Genomic DNA, 22,715 nt, shown 5'->3' on the forward strand with positions numbered 1-22,715 from the left:
CATCATACATATTGTTTTTGGGGGAAGGGTCATTAGAATATTTTGAGTGAGTGAGAATCAGAAACGAAAAATAAGTCTGGCATTATTCTGTGAGCTGGAAGTCAGTTAATAGACTATTTGTTTATTTGCATTTCTGAATTGTCAGATCATGCATTCTGGAATTTGTTAGAGGTTATAAAATCATGCTAAGGAGGTGGTTCTCTGGCAGAGTCATATATTAGAGATGACCAGATTATCTGATTGACACTGAATAAAAGCAAGGAATAGATTTAGACATAGTAGAGTCCACCCAGGAGGGGCCAAGCAGTAGTGTATTGGGTTAATCACATGTGGTGTGAAGCACAAGGACCAGGGTAAGAGTACCAGTCAGAGCCCCCTGCAGAGGGGTCAGTTTACAAGCAGTGAAGCTGGTCTACAAGTGTCTTTCTCCCCCCCCCCCCATCTTCCACTCCGTTTTCAGTTTCTTTGTCCTGTCCCAACAACAACAACAATAACAACAAGGGCAACAAAAATGGGAAAAAATGGCTCAGGAGCAGTGGATTTATAGTGTAGGCAAAAAAAAAAAAAAAAAAGTCCACCCTATTCTCACTTAATACAGTATTTCTTGGGTATATTGCTTTTACTTTTTAATCATAAGAAGAAAAATTAACAATAATTAGTTAATCATTAATAGCTAAAAATTAACATTTTGTAACAAATCAGTCATAGATTAGGTCAGTATTTTTTTCCCTACAGTTATATTATGATATGGAAATTTAAGGTGTTTAGTATGAGTACTTGATGTACAGATATTGGAGAATGATTATTACAATCAACTTAGTTAATGCCCATTACCTCAAGTAGACAAAAAAGCAGGGCTGTCATTTTTCCTATGATAAGAAGCAATTTCCTTATAGACCAAATAGCAATGGTAGCTATAGCTGCCATGCTGTATGTTACATCCAAAGTACTTATTTATCTTATATCTGGATGTTTGTCCCTTCTGACCACCTTGTTCAATTCCCTATCCAACCAGTTCCATCTTGTTAGTCAGAAATATGAACATTTTCTAACTTGAGTTTCTTTATGTGTATTTTTTAAAATCCCACATGTAATCCACTCTACTCATACAATAGTTTCCTTTCTCTGTATTGCTAACTTCACTTACCACAAAACCCTCAAGATTATTCCATGGCAGAATCTTATTTCATGGCTGAATGGTATTCCAGTGTGTGTGTGTGTGTGTGTGTAAATGGTTTACAGTCAACAGTAAATACAATAGCTGGTACATGTATAAAATTTCTCAGTTTTCTACCTAACACCCTAACCTAGGTCCTCCTCCATCTTGATCATCCAGGGCCTGCCCCCCTACACACACACAAACCACCACCACCACCACCACCACCACCACCACCCAGAGTCCTTTACTTTGGTGCAATGTAACATATCCAGTCCAAGGTTCACTTTGTGTTTTCTCTTCTGTTCTTAGTTTTCAACTTCTCTCTATGAGTGAGATCATCCCATATTCATCCTTCTCTCTCTGGCTTCCCCATTTTCTTTATCTGTTTATCCATCTGTGGACACTTGGCTGTTTACTTGTCTTAGCTACTGTAAATAATGGTGTAATGAATGTGGGAGTGCAGATGTCTCTCCCACGAAGTAATTCTGTTTCCTTAAGCCATAAATCCAGAAACAGAATTGCTAGAACTGCAGTTACCAGAGCAATTCTGGATCATGTGGTAGTACTATTTTAAACAGTTTTGAAGAAGCTGCATTCTGTTTTTCACAGTGATTATATCAGTTTATAATCCCACCAACAGTAAACAAGAATTTAGTTTTTCTATATCCTCACAAGCATTTGTAGTTTGTATGTATTTTTTAAATAATAGTCATTCTAAGAACTGTGAGGTGATATTTCATTATGACTTTGATTTGCATTTTCATAATAATGATTATACTCACCTTTTGGCATTTAAGATAATTTTGGTAATTAAGATTGGCCATTTGATCATTTTCTTCAGAAAATATATTTAGGTCTTACACTTACAATTATTGGATTTAGTTTTTCTTTGCTTATTGAGAACACGTTCTTTGAATATCAACCTTTTATCAGAGATATTATTAATGATTTTACATTATACAATTCCTTTCATTTGTTTTTGGTTAATGCATTAGAGTTTTATGTAACCCCTCTGATTATTTATTTATTTATTTATTTATTTATTTATTTATTGCCTCCTGGGTTATTGCTGGGACCCGGTGCCTGCACTACAAATTCACTGCTCTTGGAGGCCATTTTTCCCATTTTGTTGCCCCTGTTGCTATTCTTATTGTTATTGCAGCTGTTGTTGTTGGATAGGACAGAGAGAAATCACGAGAGAAGGGGAAGACAGAGAAAAGGGGAGAAGAAAATAGACACCTGCAGACCTGCTTCACCGTTTATAAATTGATCCCCGTGCAGATGGGAGCCTGGGGCTTGAAATGAGATCCTCACCACCAGTCCTTGTGCTTTGCACCACGTGCGCTTAATCTGCTGTACTACCACCGGGCCCCTTGATTTTTTTTTTATTTTTTTGCTTGTATCTGTCTAAAATAAAATTGCTAAGATCCCATGCCACGAACTCATTTTGAAAATTTTTGATGAAATATTTAATTTATCCATTTGTTCAGTGAGTCATTCACTTCTAGGAGAGAGGGAGAGGGAGAGAGAAAACATGACACCATTCCATTCCAAGATATATACTGTGTAATGAATGGTATTGCACTCATGGTATTGCACCATGAGCAGATAAGCCCTATATTTTACCACTGTGCCACTTCACCAATACCCAGGTGAAATTTCAGAGTCAATGTAAAACATAAGTTAATTTAAAAACAACTTTCAGGAGCCAGGTGGTGGTGCACCTGGTTGAGTGCACATGTTACAATGCTCAAGGACCCGGGTTCGAGCCCCCGGTCACCACCTGCAGGGGGAAAGCTTTGTGAGTGGTGAAGCAGGACTGCAGGTGTCTTCCTGTCTCTTTCCCTCTCTATCTCCCCCTTCCTCTTGATTTCTGACTGTCCCTATCCAATAAATAAATAAAGATAATAAAAAATTAAAAAGAAAATAAAAACAACTTTCAGAGAAAACTGAAGTTCCTGGACTTTTACATGTCTAGCTTTGTTGTTTTTCTTTTCTTTCCTTTTTTTTTTTTAATCTGTGACTACAATAAAACTATGTACTCTGCTTCTATACAACTATAAAATTCCTGGTGCAAGAACAAAACTTAGAAAGTCATGAAAGCAGAAAAGTACTTAGAAAGTACAGGTTAGTACTGTAAACTGGATAAAGTGGATACTGTGGTTATGCTGAAGCCCCGCCGGTGCCTGCAGTTGGAATATTGTACTCTGTTTCATCTTGATTTCTGTTGAGTTTGGCAGGCCAGTGTTATTGGGTGCCATGCAATGATTCAATTCTTCTGCCTTTTGTTAATCTGTTGGACTTAACACGAACTGTTTGCTTAGACATTGATGGTCACATTGTTTTAACTCTTGAGTCCTTTATGGTGTCGGGACTCTGTTCTTGCAGTTAGAGATTATAAGGTGCTCATGGAGGCAGTGACACTGCGTAGTAACATCCAGCCTGCAGGGTCTGATCCACATGCTCCAAAACGTGGCCATTTTCATTTATTTTAGATTACCATTAAAAATGCATGGCTTAGACATTTCCTAGAGAGATGTCAACCTTCAAAAATATAAATCACTGCTGTTGGGCCCAAGAGCACACAGCATGAGGAATTTCAGAAGGCTCTCAGTGCCTTTCATGCCTAGAGGCCCTGGTGAGCCTGTGCAGGTACATGGTAACTGTTTCACTCCTTGAAACTTTTTTTTTTTTAGTAAGATTTATTTAAAACTAAGTTAGTTAAAAAAAAAATAGAGATCCCCTCACTGCTCAGCTTTGGAATATGCACTGCTAAGGATTAAACCTGGAGCCTAAGGTATGCAAATGTCCCCCAGACTCTAGTCCTTGGGTCTCAAAGAGCCTGTGTCTGAGAACAGAAGCTAGAGAGACCTGGGAGTGGATGGTCTGCTAGGGAAAAGGCTGCAGGTGTACTCATTAAAGCAGCTTACAGGGCTGTTGTGCAGCTGCTGATTCCCTGCACAGCTCACCCAAGAAGGACTGAGTGTCCTGTTTATTGCTGTTCACTTTAAACTGTTGGATTCAGATGTTAGGCAGACTCAAGAACCTGGGGCATGGGCAAGATGCTCATGGTGCCGGGTCTAACTCTGTGATTGCTGATTCTTGCATATTGGTTTTACTGAAATCAAGGCACAAGTCAACTGAACAGGGCGAGATTATTTTCCAAATTCCTTGTGAATGTGTTTTGTGGAATTTTTATTTCTTTAGTTTAGTTTTCAGTACAAACCTTTAACAGGAGATCTACCTTCTTGACAGTTTTAAGTGTGCAGTACAATAATGTTATGACAGGCCACTAGATCCTACTTGTCTTGCATACCTGGAACAGCATACTCCTTGGATATCAGATTCCCATTTCTCTCTTCCCCCACCTCCCCCCCTTCTCTCTCTCCTGTCTCTGGTCACCACTGTTTTGCTCTTCTCTAAGTTGGACTATTTTAGCTACTTCTTAGTTGTGAATCTTGCAGTCTGTGTCCTACTGTGGATGGCTATAGTTTTATATATAATATATATTAGTATATATATTATATATTAAAATATATATTATATATAATTAGCCACTGCTATATGCCCATGTTTTACTTTGTGGTGATAAGTGGCAGGGTTTTCTTCATTTTTGAGGTTAAATCATATTCCTTGCGTCCTTTAGACCCGTACCAAATGCACTGCCATTTCCATCCCAATCAACCTACCTAAAGACTTTCTCATCTTGGGGCTGGGTGGTAGCACATCTGGTAGAGAGCACAAGGGCACCAGTTCAAGCCCCTCCTGTTTGCATGGGGCTGCTTCATGGGTGGTGAAGCAGTGCTGCAGGTATATCTACACAGTTGTGTGGGGCTTGTCTGCTGCCCCTCTGCTGGTGCTGGAGGGCCGTTGCTATACTTAACCATTTGTTTCCCATGACCCATCTTGTAACCTAGCTCTGGTTGTTCTTTTATATATATCATTTCTCCCTCTTTGTAGAAATGCTTGTATTAAGCCAGGGAGATCATTCACGAGGTAGAAATATGCCAGAGCTGAATAATGCTCTGGCCTCCCTACCCCCTCTCTCATAAAAAGAATTAAGTCTTACAACAGACCTCTATATTGTGGAGAGTCATTCATGTTCTTTGCCTCCCAGACTCCAGTCTTTGAGTCTCAGGGAGCCTGAGTGTGACACCAAACACTTAACACTCCTTACCCACACATCCTTTTTCTAGTGTGACATTTTTCTAATGGACTTAAAGCCCTCAGTGTGCACAATATGGTTGAACAGCCTCTCATCTATTTTTTCAGTGTATGTTCTAAGAGAGAAGCCAGAGAGAGCTAGAGTGAGATATGAAGGGAAAGCAGAAGAGAGAGAGGAGGAGACATCACGGCAGTGTTCCACCATCCATGGAGCTCTCTTGGTGCTGTTCATGGTGCCAGGGATGAAACCTTCTGCATAATAAGGCATACACATACCCTACCTGCTGGTGTATCGCCCCGTCCCTTCGGTCGACTTCTAACTTTAACCTTTGTACTTGGCCCTGGGGCCCTGCCTCTACCATGGTCTGTTCCCAGTTGCATAGGGACAGCCCTGGTTGTTCTGAGAGCACAAAGGCACCTTATGTTTTGCTTGAAAACCATATACATCCCGAGGCCTCTGGTTTACAAGCCCGTTGAAATCCTATTCAAAATTCTACCTGGATTTTTCCAGTCTACAACCTTAGTACCCATGGAGCTTACATTTTACATGTGGTAAGGCTTGCAAATTCTGTGTAATTTATTCTGGTTGCTTTCCAATGGCCTGTGAGCTAGAACTTAAATACAGCTTCATTGTAGTTGCTTCTTCCTGTTTAGAGAGCCTGGCATAATATTTTGTCTTCTGGGCTCAAATAACCATGTAATTACTTGTAATCATATAGTAATTAGCATGTACTATATGCATTTATTACATAATTATATTCCTGGAGGTTTGCACGGCAATTATACTTACATTTAGCGTATCATTTTATATACTGTATAATGAACAAGTATATAATTTGTTGCGTTTTTTTCTCTTACCCTAATTTTGCTTAACCAACCCAGAGCTGAATACTTGTTTATATGTAGTTGGACAGGTGTCTAAGTTCCTTTGGTTTCACTCAATACCTCTGAATTACACATCTCAGAGAATACCCAGAGCATGTAGGCTCCTGGCATTGGTGCTCCTAGTACTTCCTCCTTGTCGTGAATTCATGAAGTTATTAGCTTCTGAACTCCCAAGGTAAACAATCCTGTCTGAATGACCAACATGGGGTGTCAGATCCAGGGTTCATGCCTCTCTCTCTCTCTCTCTCTCTCTCTCGCAGTGGAACACATCCCCAAAGGGAACAACTGCCTGGATGCGGCCAAGGCCTGCAACCTGGATGACACCTGCAAGAAGTACAGGTCGGCCTACATCACCCCCTGCACCACCAGCATGTCCAACGAGGTGTGCAACCGTCGGAAGTGCCACAAGGCCCTGCGGCAGTTCTTTGACAAGGTCCCCGCCAAGCACAGCTACGGGATGCTCTTCTGCTCCTGCCGGGACATTGCCTGCACTGAGCGCAGGCGGCAGACCATTGTGCCCGTGTGCTCCTATGAGGAGAGGGAGAAGCCCAACTGCCTGAACTTGCAGGACTCCTGCAAGACCAACTACATCTGCAGGTAAGCAGACCAGATGCTGGGTGAGAAGGCGGGACGCTAGACTGAGGGGAGGGTGGTCCTTGAGAATAGATGGGTCAGAACTAACCTCTGTTTCTGGCACATACCTCCTCCAGAAGCTGGCTAGACTTTTGGAATTGGGGGTGTGAGGAGAGGGTGTTTTCATCTTTAACCCCAGGAAAGCTCAAAGAGGCACTTGAATGAGATGAATGGGTTGGTGCTAGAGGGGATCACAGTCATCAGCTGGGCTCAAAGGCATGTGCTTATTCAGTAAGTCCTGGGCTGTTTCTGGGGGTACCTGGGGTTAAGTTAGAAGAAGGGTGAATTTAAGCTCTTATTCTGTAAGTCCTGGGCTGTTTCTGGGGGTACGTGGGGTTGATTAAGTTAGAAGAAGGGTGAACTTAAGCTCTGAAGGCTTTTGGCTGTTTAGGTCCCCCATATTATCTATAGGGGAATCCAAGGATTCCCTGTCTAGGACCCCAAGTGATTCTCCACATTTTTTAAATTGATTGATTTGTGTAAGGGAGGAACAAAAACTGTAATTAATTCTATTATATACATTGCTCAGGACCTCGTGCCTCCAAATCTGATGCTCTAAAACAGTATTTGCCCATGCCCCAGGTTCTTGACTCTGCTCTACTCCTGTGCTCCCTCCCTGGTCACTGGTAACCCGCCTTTTACATTGGGCACAGGGTGACCTGCGTATGAAGAGAACTCAGATGATGACCAATATCCTGTGAGGAAAGCTTTTGTCTTGGGAGCAGTCAAGTGCAAATTTCATACAGATCTTTTGACCAACCACTCTTGCTTCTTTCATTGAGACACTCTTAGCTATATGCTAGGAACTGCCCAGCTTCTCTGGAAGGGTCCTGGGCAGGAATCTTTATAGCAATAACCTTGGGAATCCCAACTTCAAGGAGTGGAAGAATACCCCTCTGGAGAAGGAAGAGACCGAGGAACAGGGCATGGGAGAACCTTGGACTGCAGAATGAGAAGGAGTGAAGACTCATCCCCCTTTGACCTCTGAATCTGCTCCCCAAGTGCCTAAGTCTTTAGTTTGAGGGGCAGAAGGAGTCAGTCTACTATGAGCAGAACTGGAATTTCAGGAACTTCCGCTGGAGAATGCCAAATAGTTACAGCCCCTTCCTGTCTCAACACTAACATGACTATTGTTCACAGATGGGTCCAAGCCAGAAATTTTGGAGATGAGACTTTGTGTGAGAGGGACTGGATCCATAGATGACTTTCCATCCTTCTAGCAATGGCTTGAAGGTGGAAGGAGAATGGTGATAAACACTTGGCTGTTTCTTCCATAAGATCCATCTTGCACCTGAGATCCAAAGCCTGCACTTGGTACTCATGATTACCCCATCCCTGTCAGATACGGTGAATGTAATATAAGCTATTAGGTTATGAGAGAAGTGTATTCTTGTAACAGGTTTTATTAATTGTCTTGTAGTTTATATCCTTTATCTAATCCCTTTATAATCCATCTTGAGGAAGACCCCAGAGTTACTTTTTCTGGCTAGAGATGGAACTGGGACTTCAGTGAGCTTCCAGGTTCTGACAGAGAGAGATAGAGAGAGGGAAAGGGAGAGAGAAGGATGGGGAGGAAAGAGGAGGAGGGAGGAGAAAGAGAGAGGGGAGGAAGAGAGAGGAGGTGAAGGAGGTGAGAGGGGAGAAGACAACAAAGATGAAGACACCAGGAATGAATGGCTTGTGGTGTTCCAATATGTCCAAAGGGAATGCATGGTGAGAGGGCAGGTCGCTTCCTAAAACCATATTCTGTTTCTTGAAAGTGCACACTCTCAAGCTGCTCTTCCATCTTTCGTCAGTGTGCTGCTCAAATTCATTAAAATGGCCTTCCGTAGGGTTTCCCAACTCACCCCACAGTGGCTCCTTTCCCCCAGGGCCCATGGTGCCTCACTGCCACAGTATAACATAGGAGAGAGCCTGTCTCTTCTCCCTTCACACAGAGGAAGTATAATCTTAGCTTTTCCTTTTGCCTTTGTCTTCCTTTCCCTCTGGAAGCTGGCTGGCTTCATTGCATGAGTTTGGACCTCCAGTTTATATGGAGAAAGGCAGATGGGGAGGTATCACTAGGGGGGTGTGATGAGATATAAAAGCCCCCTTTTCCCTGAAGCCTGGCATCTCCTTTTGCCAGTGTACCTCCCAAAACACGACTTTTTCTCTGTGGGCTGGGTTCCAAGCTAGACTCTTTCTCTGTGTGGAAAGCACATTCCTAGGTGAAGCCGAGTGTTACATTTTCTCACGTTGTGTTAAGAAAATTTTATTGTGTGAGAACATCATATTGTGGCAAGAAAGCATAATTTGGAGTGTAACCTTTCTTTTTAAATTATACTTACTTATTTTCCCTTTTGTTGCCCTTTTTTATTGTTGTTGTAGTTGTTGTTGTTATTGAGGTCTTCTGTCGTCGTTGTTGTGTAGGACAGAGAGAAATAGAGAGAGGAGGGGAGGACAGAGAGAGATGGGGAGAAAGACAGACACCTGCAGACCTGCTTCACCGCCTGTGAAGCGACTCCCCTGCAGGTGGGGAGCCGGGGGCTTGAACCAGGATCCTTATGCTGGCCCTTGCACTTCGTGCCACCTGTGCTTAACCCGCTGCGCTACAGCCCGACTCCCGGAGGGTAACCTTTTAACAGACTCTCAAGGCTACAACGTATTATTATCTGTTGGCACAAGGTGGATAAGGGTTCTCTAGAACCTCGTCCTCTTGCCTATCTAAAAAGCACATGCCATTTCACCAGCAGCTCTCTGTCTCCCCTTTCACCACAGATTCTTCTTTCTCCTGGGAGTTTGATGACTTTGCATAGCTCAGACCAGAGCAATCGTGAGCTGTTTGTTCCTGTGGTGACTGGCTTCTGTCCCTTGGCATAAAGTCTCCCACGGAGGAACATCCACCTTGTCACATTTTACAACACTTCCCCTTGAAAAAAAAAGAAAAAAAAAAGCCTTTCATGGTATTTGAACAAGGACATCTCTTTTCTTTATTTTTTTAAAATTTTATTTATAATAAGGAAACACTGACAAGTCCATAGGATAAGAAGGTTACAGTTCCACCTAGTTCCCGTCACCAGAACTCCATATCCCATCTCCTCCCCTGATAGCTTTCCTATTCTTTAACCCTTGAAGTCCTGCTAGAAACATTTTGAGGCCATGGGTAGATAGCATAATGGTTATGCAAAGAGACTCTCATGCTGGAGGCTCAGAAATTCCAGGTTCAATCCCCTGCACCACCAGAAATCAGAGCTGAGCAATGTTCTGGTTAAAATAAAAAAAAGTTTGTTCAGATATCTTTTGGGGCCGGGTGGTGACACACACCTGGTTGAGCTCACATGTTACAGTGCACAAGGACCCAGGTTCAAGCCCCCAGTCCCCACCTGCAGAGGGAAAGCTTTGCGAGTGATGAAGCAGGGCTGCTGGTGTCTCTCCTCTCTTTTTCCATCTCCCCCTACCCTCTGAATTTCTGGCTGTCCCTATCGAATAAATAAAGATTTTAAAAAAGTTAAAAAAAAAAAAACCCATTCTGATAATGCTACATCTCAAAAGGGAAGGGACTAGAACTATGTCCCCCAGGCCTTCTTGACTCCCCAGGAGGGACACCTGCTAGCTACCTCCCCGCCCCCACCCAGTGGACATCCCCTGAGTCCCTCCCTGCACTTGTCAGTGGTGGGGACTCGGTATCTTTTGTCAAGTCACCAAGTAGATACTTCTCCATTTCCTCAGATACTGAGGAGTCTATAATTGTATCTTGGAGATCTGGGGACTTTCATTTACTTCATTTTTTCCCTCTTTTTCTTAATAGAACCAAGAAACTGTCTCCCTTGGTACAACCCCCAAAGAACAGCATATGTAATTTTCAACATTCTGCCCTAGCTAGCACCACATTTCCCATCCCAGGGCTGACCCTGTTACATTTCAAGGAAGTGTGTCCTCATTAATTTGTTAACCGAGACAACCGGGACACATGTCGCAAGATCTTGTGCAGATTTCTGCTCTAGAGGCTTACTTGTGCTTCCAGAAGGGCTGTGCCGTTGCAAGGTGAGGAATGGGTCTCATTGGCCTGAACTCGGACCCCAATAGACACGACATACACTCTGCCTGCTGGAGCTCCAGCCTTGCTTCCATGAGCTGAAATCCAAGATCCGCATCCCTGCATATCTGGGCCTGTCTGAACATGCGTCAAGTGCAGGAGAGAATGGCTCTGAGGATAATTAATGCCTAAAAGTAGATGGGTAGATTAATTTGGCAGTTAATTTTATTTTACGTTGATTCATTCACAAATGGAAATCAGCAATTAGACAATGCAAACTTTTGAACCGTGCAAAGAAAGGTTCAGGGAAAACGAGGAAATACAAGTAAAACATTTTCCAGTTCATTTGAGCACTTTCCATTTCAAATGATTACATGGGGGTGTTCTTAGTGATGCCTGCTGAGGAGTGGTGGGATTTTAATGTGCCCACCTTCCCTAGCTGCTGTCCCACAGAGTCTGTGCTGAGGCTTCCTAGATTCAGAGGGACTCTGAGTACAGGCAGTAGACTCCACAAGTTCCAAGAGGAAGATTCAAGATGTCTCTTCCTCCTTCTCCCTCCCCCCCCCCCTTCTTCTACCACCAGGCTAATCACCAGGGCTCAGTGTCTGCACCACAAGTCCACTTCTGCCATTGGCCACTCCCCCTTTCTTTAGTTGGTTTTATGGTTTTTTTTTTTTTCCTCCAGGGTTATCTCTGGGGCTCAGTGCCCGCACTACGAATCCACTGCTCCTGGTGGTCATAGTTTTTCTACTGCTGTTGTTGCTGTTATTATTGTTTTTGTTGTTGGATAGAACAGAGAGAAATTGAGAGAGGAGTAGAAGACGGGGGGCAGAAAGAGACACCTACAGATCTGCTTCACTACTTGCAAAGAGATCCAGCTCCTGTCTGCTTGTGTGTGTGTGTGTGTGTGTGTGTGTGTGTGTGTGTGTGTGTATCCCTCAGGTGGGGAGCTGGGGACTCAAACCCGGATCCTTAAACTTTGTACTATGTGCACTTAACCCAGCCCCGGCCCCCCGAAATATTTTATTTATTGGATAGAGACAGATAAAACGAAAGTGGGGAAAGAGAGAGGCACACACGGTACCTTGTGTGCTCAACCAGGTGTATCACCACCTGGCCCCAGAATGTCTTCTGAGGTCTATTGTTTCTTCATCAGTAACTCTGTCAAAAAAGGAGGAGCATCTTATGGGACATTCAAAACTTCCATCCCCCAGCCTATGTCTGGAGTGAGCTGGGGTCCTTCGAGCACGAGCCAAGCAGGTTCAGAGTCCCCCACTTTCCTGCTCTCCTGGGAATCCTGGGCTAGGAGTTAGGCTGGAGCCATTACGACCTGCTCCATTTTGTCCCTGTGTATCTCTTTATCTCTTCTTTGGCAGTGAGGTGAGTGTGAAGCCATTTGTCTGTTCCTGCCAGAGCCTGCTGCTAGAAATAATGCCTGTCTCCCTTTGCTCTGCTTTCTCTTTTTTTTCCATCAGCCCCTGCTCAGAACTCGCCCAGCAAGCTCAGAGACCCTGCTTCATTTCCCCATCTTACCTGCCCTGGTGTGGTCACATTCTCCTTTTTTGACCTTGAGACAGAAAGAACCAGAGACTTTTTATTGATATGTGCATATTCTGTGAGTTATTAGATTCATGTGGACAGATGGAATCTTGGCACTGGAACTGTCTTTTCCTGCCTTTGAGTGTAAAAGGAAATGGAAAGGAAATGGTGCTGAATTTGCTCAGGAAACCCAAAGAAAGAGGCTTGTATTTCTGTGGGAGAAGAAGTGCGGCAGCGTGGAAGACATATTCAGACTCATTCTTGGTGACTGAGAAACAGAGAAGGTCAAACAGAGGAAGACAGCTCAGTTTTGGGGATGCTGGGGGTTGTTAACCCAGCAGACTGCAAGGGCTAGGGGGCATGGAGGAAAACCAGTGTGATCTAAGGGCACAATGTTGGGGGCCACTTGTGTAGATGGAAGAGAGACATGACTGGGGGTCTCAGGGAGCCCCAGATGATAGTGTGAGGGGAGGACTGGTGAGAGGTAACCAGAGGACAGGGTGAGAAGTTGGGAGCTTTTGGGCATGTGGGCACAGAGAATGTGATGATTTAGTGAGCACTAGGCATAGGCAAAGGCTAATATTGGCCTCTCTAGCCTGTGGCATCAAGCAGATGATACTGTTGATAGCAGGATGGAGAACAGAGAGAACAGGGGTAGTAGACTCAGCCCTTGGATGAGAGGCAAGGGGGAAGATCTTGAATTATTTGGGTCATGCTGCCTTTGGGATATTCATAGAGACTCTTATTTTTAATTTTATTATCTTTATTTATGGGATATAGACAGCCAGAAGTTGAGGGGAAGGGGGAGATAGGGAGAGAAAGAGAGACACCTGCTAGACTTGCTTCACTGCTTGCAAAGTTCCCGCTTGCAAAGTCTCCACTGCAGGGCTTGAACCTGGGTCTTTGCACACTGTAATGTGAGCACTTAACCAGGTGCACCACTACCCAGCCCCTCATAGGGACTCTTGTTCCATGACAAAAACCTAGCTTATACGTGCTTGGAGCAAAGAGGGGACACTGGATTAACAGTCAGAACTGGGTAGTGATTAGTTGAAGATAAACAAGATGGAGCTGCCCTCAGACCACACATACCCCTCACTCTGTTTCCCTCAGACTGTGCACTTCCTTCTCTTGTATTGTTTCTTAGTGAAAGGGGCCACCCACAACTCCTCCTGTATGTCCTATCAACTCATGATTTATGAGCTAAAACTCTTTCTCCACTAAGACCTGTTAGAAAGATCCAGGTGAAGGAACTTGATTGGACTTGTTTGGTTCATATTGGCATCCTCCAGCCAGGCACTGAGACCAGAGAGGAAGTGAAACATGGTCCAGAAAGCAGTCAGGGTTGGCGGTCTACTAAGAGAAGTCAGGGAAAGCTAGAGGGCTCAGTAATAAAGAATCAGGTTCTCAGGGAGGTGGAAAGCTCCTACATCCAGAAACATGGAGGAGAAGGAACAGTCCTGTCAGTGGTCATGTTCTCATGATCTGTACACCCTGCCATCTATCTATCCACCCACCTGTTCATCCATCCTTCCATCCATCCATTCACACACCCACCCACTACCTACCTAACTATATCTGTCCATCCATCTATCCTTCCCCATGTATCTGTTCATCTACTCAACCAAATAGCCCATTAGCCTATAGTTACTGTTCTAGAAGTGAAGACCTGACTTCCCACCTCCAGTGCAGAGGGAGGAAGGCAGACACACATATGATCATGTGTGACCATCTGTGGTCAGGAAAACACAATGTTTCAGGAGTACAGCCTACCCAGTAAGGCTTCCTGGAAGAGCTGCCACCTGACCTGGGGGTTGGAAGAGTGAATACCGGGGAAGGGTAGGAGAGGCTCAGTACAGTGGAATAGAACAGAGGCCCAGGGTCGTGGGTTAGGACACACTGGAAATTGCTATCAGAGCTGCACAGCTCACATATACCATCATCAGCCCACCTAACTCTGCCGTATAGAACAGACCCAGGGCAGGGGCAGGGAGAGAGTGGATGACCAGCCAGCCCCAGGGTCTCCCAGTTCCCACACAAAGGAGCTAGCCATCAATCCTGTCTTGCTAACTCTGAACTCTGGTTTTTGTCACTGCTTCCCAACGATTGTCTTTCTGACAAGAATACAATGTTCTGACACTGTTCAGCCTTCTCTACCTCAGTTCCAGACAGGCAGAAAGATGCTCCCAGCCAGCCTCTGCATCCAGATGCTCTTTACGCCTCAGTGACGGAGACAGCGCTGGCTTTAAAGACGGTTTTCACAGGCAGTTAGAACATAATGTCCATCAGAGCTGCTTAGCATCATTTAGATTTTTTTTTTCTAAAGAGCTACTCAGGTAATACATGCTTATTAAGTTCTTGCTTTATCTAATCTCCTTCGGAGCACTCACTGCTTATTGTAGAGTGCTTTCTCGGTGACAGCTTCCTGATTGCCACAGTCATTTCTACAAATAGGGGGGAAAATATCCTCCCCGACCTCACAGTTACTTTATTATTGTTGTTATTACCTCAATCATTCATTTGTGGTGCATCATTGATGGATTGTGGGCTGCCTGGCCCTGGGAGTCCTATCTGTGGAAGTCACATTCCTTGCACTTGGTTGGGCTTTGCTCTGGACTCTCCTGGAGTTGAGAGTTCTCTCCCTTCTCTCTCCTAAAGCAGCAACACCAGGGGCTTAGTGGTCCATCTCAGGGGAGAAGAAGTCTTTGCTGCCATGTCGTGACAACCAGCTCTCAGTCATTGCTGGTCATGCCACCAGGTCGGTGTCTTCCCGTGGCTCTGCCTTCCTCCCTTCTTCCTGCCTCTGTGGCCCTATCTTTATTCTCAGATGCAGAGCTGGTGTGTAGCACCATGGGTGAGAGACCACAGAGTCAGTCTCCAAAGTAATCAAGGTGTTGGGGGGGTGGACTTACCGGGGTTCTCTGGTACCCTAGATTTTGGGAAGCTGAGTGAGGATCCCCCCACACATCATTTGATCCTTTCTGTAGCTCTGTCTACCTTGTTGGTCAACAAAAGAAACCCTTCTGCCCTGTCTAGAAGTCTATTCACAAGCTAGGACCAATAAAGTTTGTAGCCAAGTACATTAGTCTACCTCTAAAGCCCAGATCTCAACCCAGTCAGATTTTATATTCTGTCTCTCTCTCTCTCTCTCTCTCTCATTTCAAAGGAATGGGAAATTTTCGCTCCTTGAAATTCCCCATTTTTGAACTGCTTTTCATTCCTAGAAAAAAAAATGGGGTGCAAAAGAATAGGGGGAAAGTGATTCCAGTATTTCTAGTGAGGATCATGGCATCCAAGCCTCTATTCTGGGGGGACCCAGATTGGTGTGTTGGTGCCTCACACTGGAGCAGCATCCCTCTCGTCCAGGTACCTGTAGAAGATGGTTTTATTTTATAATCACCAGGGCTATTGCTGGGGCTCAGGGCCAGCACGATGAATCCGCTACTCTCAGAGGCCATTTCTTTTTGTTTGTTTGTTTGTTCTTCTTTATATTTTATTTGATAGAAGAGAGAGAAATTGAGAGAAGAGGGGGAGATGGAAAAGGAGAGATAAAGGTAGACACTTGCAGTCCTGCTTTACTACTACACCTTCAGGTTGGGGAGTTAGAGGCTTGAACCTGGGTCCTTGCACATGGTGTGTGAGCTCAACTGGGTGCACCACTCCCCAGCCCCAAAATGGCTTCTTTTGGTCACACCTGGATTGTAATTGACATAAGCACTCATAGCCTGTGACCCAGTACCATCTCTTTTCCTGCAGGGACTTCTGTCCCTTTCATGTCTGGGTCCCTCAGCCAGGCTTGGAGTCTGTTCTATCAAGGGAGGACCCAGCCCCCACTCAAGCCTCACCCAAGTTAGAACCACTGCAGTTACATTGGCATTTCCATTTCTAGAAGGTGTTTCTAACCCAGTGAATGGTGAAAGGACTCTGTAATTTTCAAAAGCAATTAATTATGCAGAAAATTCTGCATCCAGGAAAAACAAGAATTTTAAAGAATCAGTGGTGTGCAAAATACCACACCACATCTGGAGCTGGAGTGAGCTGGGGACCTGTTCCCCAGTGACTGTCAGCATGTTTGTGAGGGAGGTGGGCCGGGGTTCCCACTGTGACTCTGCCTGTGGTCGGGTTGTGGGCAGCTCCAGACCTCAGTTTCCCTCCTAAAAATGGAGATAATGACTTTGTCCTCACAGAGCAGCTGTAAGAAATACGAGAGACTGCTGTGAAAATTCCCCAGCACAGTATCTGCCCCTTGACACTAAAAATGCTCACAAAGGGCTAAACCTCACTGTGCTCAGTGAGAAGAGCACAGAACTTGTAAGCTTGAGTTCCCAGGTTCGGTCCCAAAACTACATATGCTAGAGCTGATGGATGATGTTCAGAACTTTCTCTCTTTGTTTCATAAAATTATAGAAATGCAGACATAAATGAATCTTAGGGAAAAAAGCCCTCAGGGCTAGCTGGTTGAGTGTACACATTACCATGTACAAGAACTTGAGTTCAGGGGCCTGGTGGTGGTGCACCTGGTTGAGCGCACATGTTACAATGTGCAAGGACCCAGGTTCGAGTCCTTGGTCCCTACTTGCAGAGGGAAAGCTTCATGAGTGGTGAAGCAATGCTATAGTTGTCTCTCTGTCTCTCTTCCTTTCTATTCCCCCTTCTTGATTTCTGGCTGTCTCTATCCAATAAATAAATAAAGATAATAATAAAATTTTTTTAAAAAGAACTTGAGTTAAAGCCTCCCAGTCCCCACCTGCAGGGGGAAGCTTCAGGAGTGGTGAAGCAGAGCTTCAGGTCTCTCTCTCTCTCTCTCTCCTCTCTTTCCCTCTCTCCTCTCTTTTTCTATATCACCCATCTCCCTCTAAATTTCTCTTTGTTCCATCAAATTTAAAAAAAAATTGAGGAAAAACAAAAACACTCAAAACAAGCTCCTCTTTCTCCCTTACTCATTCCACAGCTTTTTATCATAGAGCACAAATAATACACAAGATTACATACATTTCTCCCTGCTCACAGACAGACGCCTTTAGAGTAGGGCCTGTGGGTGGAGTGGGCAGCTTTTCACTGGCTCACACTTGTAGGCGCTCATGACATTACATAGTGTGTGGAAATGTCAGCGTCAGTACATGAAACACGTTGCTAAGCTTTACACATCATGGGCTTCTCAGCTTTTGTGTCATTAAGGGGAGGAGGCAATGGAGTGGGGGTGGAGATGGCAGTGGGTGGAGATTGAGCTCAGAGGTGTTTGGAGCCTGTGTCATCTCAAGAACCTGCCCTCCCAGAACAATTGCCTTCACAGAAAGAGATATGCCCAGAAAGACGTGGGCACAACTGGCCCCCGGTCTCATTGGGGCTGGAGTTGGGGTTTGCTGTTGTGTAGAATGAGTGGGGCGTGGGGGAATTGCTGGCAGGTTCTTGGGACATTTGCTGTTTCAGGGATCCCTGGTTTCTGAGAAGAAAGGGTTCTTGCCCTTGTTGAGAAGAAAGGGTTCTTAAGATGCTGGATCTGAGTCAGAGGTGTGAGCTGTCAGCAAAGGGCCTTCACTGACTCCGTGTCCCTCCCCTTTTCTGAATCATGCCCTGAGCATCATCAGGAAGTATGCCATAGCCAGGGGGTAGAGCGGCCACCTGTGCGAGCTCAGGAGCTGGGGACAGCATCATAGGATGGCATTGATGGAGACGGGCAGCTGACAGGGAGAGCAGCGACTCTCTGACATTGATTCTGTGCAGAGTGTTTCACCATAACCCCAGAAGAGGAGACAAGAGGCATCCTCTTCCTTGGCACAGACAATACATGTCCCCACAGTGAGTGAGTGGAACCTAAGGAAGTCTAGATGTCTGCCTGCTATGAGCTGAGCTCTTTCAACTCTAGCAGGTCTGGATAGTGAGGTTAGGGGCTGAAAGTTTTAAGGGACTGGAAGTGTAGAGTATAGTTTAAGCTCTGGCATGACATGGGGGTGTCATGGTACCCAGGGAGGCTCCAGCACTGTGGTATCTTTGTATTTATTTATTTGTTTGTTTGTTTGTTTTCCCTTTTGTTGCCCTTGTTGTTTAACATGGTTGTGGTTATTGATGGATAGGACAGAGAAAGATGGAGAGAGGAGGGGAAGACAGATAGGGGGAAAGACAGACACCTGCATGTTGTTGAGGTGGTCTGGTGTCGGGCTGCACCGCGGAGAAGAGAGCGGACGTCCAGAGCAAAGGGGTACACAGATCTTTATTATAGGATGGGGGGGGAGGTTTGGTTCAGACCACGTGGAGCCAGCCAGCAATGGCCGACCACGGGGGGAGAGCAGGGAGCGAGACCTCAGAGAGGGAGAGCCGAGAGCCCAGAGAGAGAGAAGGGAGGGGTGAGGGGGCTTTTTATTGGGCGACAACCAGGGGTGACGTGTAGGGCCAGGATTGGTTGAAAGGGGGCACTCTAGGATTTAGCGGAGCATAGAAAAACCTGGGGGCGGAGACTGCATCAGAATAAGTCCTCAGCAACATCTGCAGACTTGCTTTCACTGCCTGTAAAGCAACTTCCCTGCAGGTGGGGAGCTGGGAGCTCGAACCAGGATCCTTAACACTGGTCTTTGCATTTTGCACCATGTGTGCTTAACTCGCTGCACCACCGCCTGGCTCCCTAGCACTGTGGTATCTTTCTCTGATGAAGTCAGCTAGCTGGGAGCAGTGAAATCACACATGTGTGAAGCTCTGTATAAAGGGGGAAAAAATGAAAGAATTTCAACCCCATATTCCTTTCAGTCAGTCAGGACTGATTGCTTAAAACACTCTATATCCAGAAAAGACGATGACACTTTTCTTGCAGGGAGTGGATTGGGGAGCCTCTCCCAGGCTAGCTTCAGCTCCTGGGGGCTGTCATCCCAGGTGCAGCTTCTCTCTGCTACTCCTGCTCTGTGGACAGAGTGAGAGCTGAAGGCTTGCAGGGATGTTGAATCTGGGCCAACCCTTAAGTCTGGGGAACTGCCGGGATACCAGAAGGTTGAGGATCCTTGTGAGCACCCAGCCATTGGAGTTCCTGGTGAAAAGTAAGAGTGCTGCATCTGATGACTTTGAGCTTCCTTGTATGGGTGTCTGGAAAGAAAACAGGATGCCCTCTCTCCAGTAAGGAACTTGACATTGTGCTGCTAGAAAATCTCTCTGGAAACAGACAAAAGCTGCCAGAAAGGCCCTCCTCCTGTGCTCCAGGCTTAGGAAATACAAGCTGAAGAAGCTTCAGCTGCAAATGAGGTGCATGGCTGCAGAATGTCTGCTTTTGGCTCAGTGACTGGCAGGTGGTTTGCACACCGGCTCATGGGGACCCCAGTGCCAGATGCTATAGGACTGGGAGCCTGATCCAGTGAGCCAACCCCAGGGCTGACCTCTGGGGTCTTTCAGTAGCAGGGATGGGTTTAGGGCCAATTTGACCTTGCAGGGACATTGAGACATAGGTGGTCTCTGCAGGCAGAAAAGGGTTAGTTATGTATGGGCTGCTGGCTTTTCTTTGTGGACTCTGGGCTCCCCTTTTTGTACCTCTCCCATCTTGATATCTGTGGTGATCTCTGAAGTGACTGTGTACCCAGCCTGAGTACTTGGGTGCTCATAGAAGAAAACCCTAGTGGGCAGGGGTAGATAGCATAATGCCTGAGGCTCCGAAGTCCCAGGTTCAATCCCCAAGTATCACCATAAACCAGAGCTGTTCAGTGCTCTGGTTTAAAAAAAAAAAAAGAAGAAAATCTTGGGTCAGGGCTGGGCAGTGGCACTCCAGGTTGAGTGCATGAATTACAGTGCACAAAGACGGGGGTTCAAGACTCCACAGCTTCCACTTGCACGGGAGAAGCTTCACAAGCACTGAAGCAATGCTGCAGATGTTTCTCTTTCTCTTCACTCTCTTTTCCTTCCCTCTCAATTTCTCTCTGACTCAAAGAAATAAATAAAATATTAAAAATAAATCAGTATCTCTGGGGGTCGGGCGGTGGCGCAGTGGGTTAAGTGCACGTGGCGCAAAGTGCAGGGACCGGCGTAAGGATCCCGGTTCGAGCCCCCGGCTCCCCACCTGCAGGGGAGTCGCTTCACAGGTGGTGAAGCAGGTCTGCAGGTGTCTATCTTTCTCTCCCCTTCTCTGTCTTCCCCTCCTCTCTCCATTTCTCTCTGTCCTATCCAACAACGAATTGCGTGAACAAGGGCAATAATAATAACCACAACAAAGCTACAACAAGGGCAACAAAAGGGGGAAAAAAATGGCCTCCAGGAGCGGTGGATTCATGGTACAGGCACCAAGCCCAGCAATAACCCTGGAGGAGGAAAAAAAAAGTTTAAAATTAAAAAAAAAAAAATCAGTATCTCTAAAAAAAAAATCGGGTCAGGATGACTTCTCTAAATAGCTGTGCTTGGGATTGGGTTTGGATTTAGCTCTGCTGAACAGAAAGAACACGTATTATTTTTATGTCTTCAATTCCAAGTACTATCAAACAAGAAGTCCCACTAGTTCTGTCACTACAATTTGCTGGGTTTAGTAAATATCACTTATATTCACCTAAATCAGATTTCGGCTTCTGGGATATATAATCCACACCAGACTGGTAATAAAAGTGCAAGAATTAAAATATAGAGTTTGAACATTAATTGCTAGTTTAGTGCTGTGGGGGTGGAAGAGGACCTTTTTTTTTTTGTTGTTGTTGTTGTTGTTGTTTCATGTGATGTTGAGGAAGGAACCTAATACTACCAAGCACCCTAACCTACCCAGTTCCTCATTCTTCCATAAAGATATTGCCAGTGGGATTGGGTGGTGGTGTATCCAGTAGAGTACACATGTTACAACATGTAAGGACCTGGGTTCAAGCCCCCACACCCAGCCCCTTCTCTCCACCTGCAGGAAGAGCTTCATGAGTGGTCAAACCGTACTGCAGCTGGCTCTTTCTTACTCTCCCTCTCTACCTCTCCTTTCCCTCTCAACTTCTCTCTATCTCTATCTTATAATAAATATTGTCAGAAAGTAAAGAGATGGGGAAAGGAGAGAGATAAGAGGGAGAGACAAAGGTGGGGGTAGATAGCATAATGGTTATGCAAATAGACTCTCATGCCTGAGGTTTCAAGTCCCAAGCTTAATCCCCCGCACCACCATAAACCAGAGCTAGGTAGCTGAGCAGAGCTCTGGTGTTGGTATGCTTTTAAAAACACCTTCTGTTTCATTTGGTTTAAATCTCCCCTGCTTAACACTATTCTATTTACATAACCACTTCATTCTATTTACATAACCTCTGTTAACAAGCACCACCTTCCCTCCAGGGCATTGGTGGTTTACTGATAGAATTCTCACCTGCTCCGCCCCCTCTCCTTGTCATACCCTGATTTTCACCAGTCACTTTTCTCTCCACCCTCTCTGCATCGCATCCTGTTCCCACCCTACTGGGCTAGTATATTTATAAGGACAAGATTGTTTGTAGTTTTTAGTTTAGCTTAGCTCGGCTTAGATTGTGCTGCGTCCTGCATGAATAAAGAGATACTGCCTACAGCTCAACCATGAATCCCTGGTCATCTGTTACCCGCCTGTGAAGCCAGCCCGGCGATGACAACATATGGAGGAGGGAAAAAACAATTTTTTGGATTGTTTCTGGATGTCTCTAGAAATCATGGCTGCATCCAGCATTTTTTTTTTAAGTCAATGTCATACAAAAATTCAGTCATTCAAATCACTCTCTTATGAAACGCAACTTGAACCAGATTATGCAGATCTCACCATGTTGTATCATGAGTCCCCAGAGGGCATCCTAGTCCAAAAAGCTTTTTAAAATTCCATTTAGGGTGCTTCTGACTGTTCCTGCTGGATTGCTTCAGGCACCCATTTTTAAAAGTGTCTTCCCATCAAAGAAAGAATCCAATCAGGAGAGTAGAACTAACCACGTGTCTCCATTCTTGGGGACTGCCAGGGTACTGGAGAACGCTCCTCAAATTAGAGTAGTCCTTCTCCATGGGAAACATGCGAGAAGAAGTCCAGAAAGTCCTAGTGGAAATCCACATGCATATCCCAAAGTCTACGATCATGGTCATAAAGAACCAAATTGTGGCTCGGAGCAAAATGTAGTCCTTTTCCTCAGGAAACATGGGAGAGGGAATCCAGAAAGTCCAAGGAGAAATCTCAGTGCATCTCCCAAGCTCTATGATTAGGGTCACAAGAAACCAAAGTTCCCGGTCAGGGAAACAAAGTGTGGCCCAGAGCAAAATGTTCCAGAGACAGAGTAACTGTCTCATGATGAAACAGTGGAGGCTTTGGCAAACCTCTTAATAAGTAGAAGAGAAGACCATAGTGCATAGGTAGGCAAAGTCTTCACTTATCTGGGAGTT

At 45.1% G+C, this 22,715-nt stretch overlaps 1 protein-coding gene across 2 annotated transcripts in view; it reads left to right on the top strand.

The window, feature by feature from the left end:
• Positions 1-22,715, top strand: part of GFRA1 (GDNF family receptor alpha 1) — a 275,166-nt gene that overhangs the window by 184,953 nt on the left and 67,498 nt on the right. For both annotated transcript variants that reach the window (XM_060171220.1, XM_060171221.1), the window contains exon 5: positions 6,469-6,805. In XM_060171220.1, coding sequence (XP_060027203.1) covers positions 6,469-6,805 — 337 coding nt within the window. The remainder of the gene's footprint in view (positions 1-6,468; positions 6,806-22,715) is intronic.

The sequence above is a fragment of the Erinaceus europaeus genome, chromosome 14 (genome assembly GCF_950295315.1).
Source record: "Erinaceus europaeus chromosome 14, mEriEur2.1, whole genome shotgun sequence".
Taxonomy (NCBI): Eukaryota; Metazoa; Chordata; class Mammalia; order Eulipotyphla; family Erinaceidae; genus Erinaceus; species Erinaceus europaeus.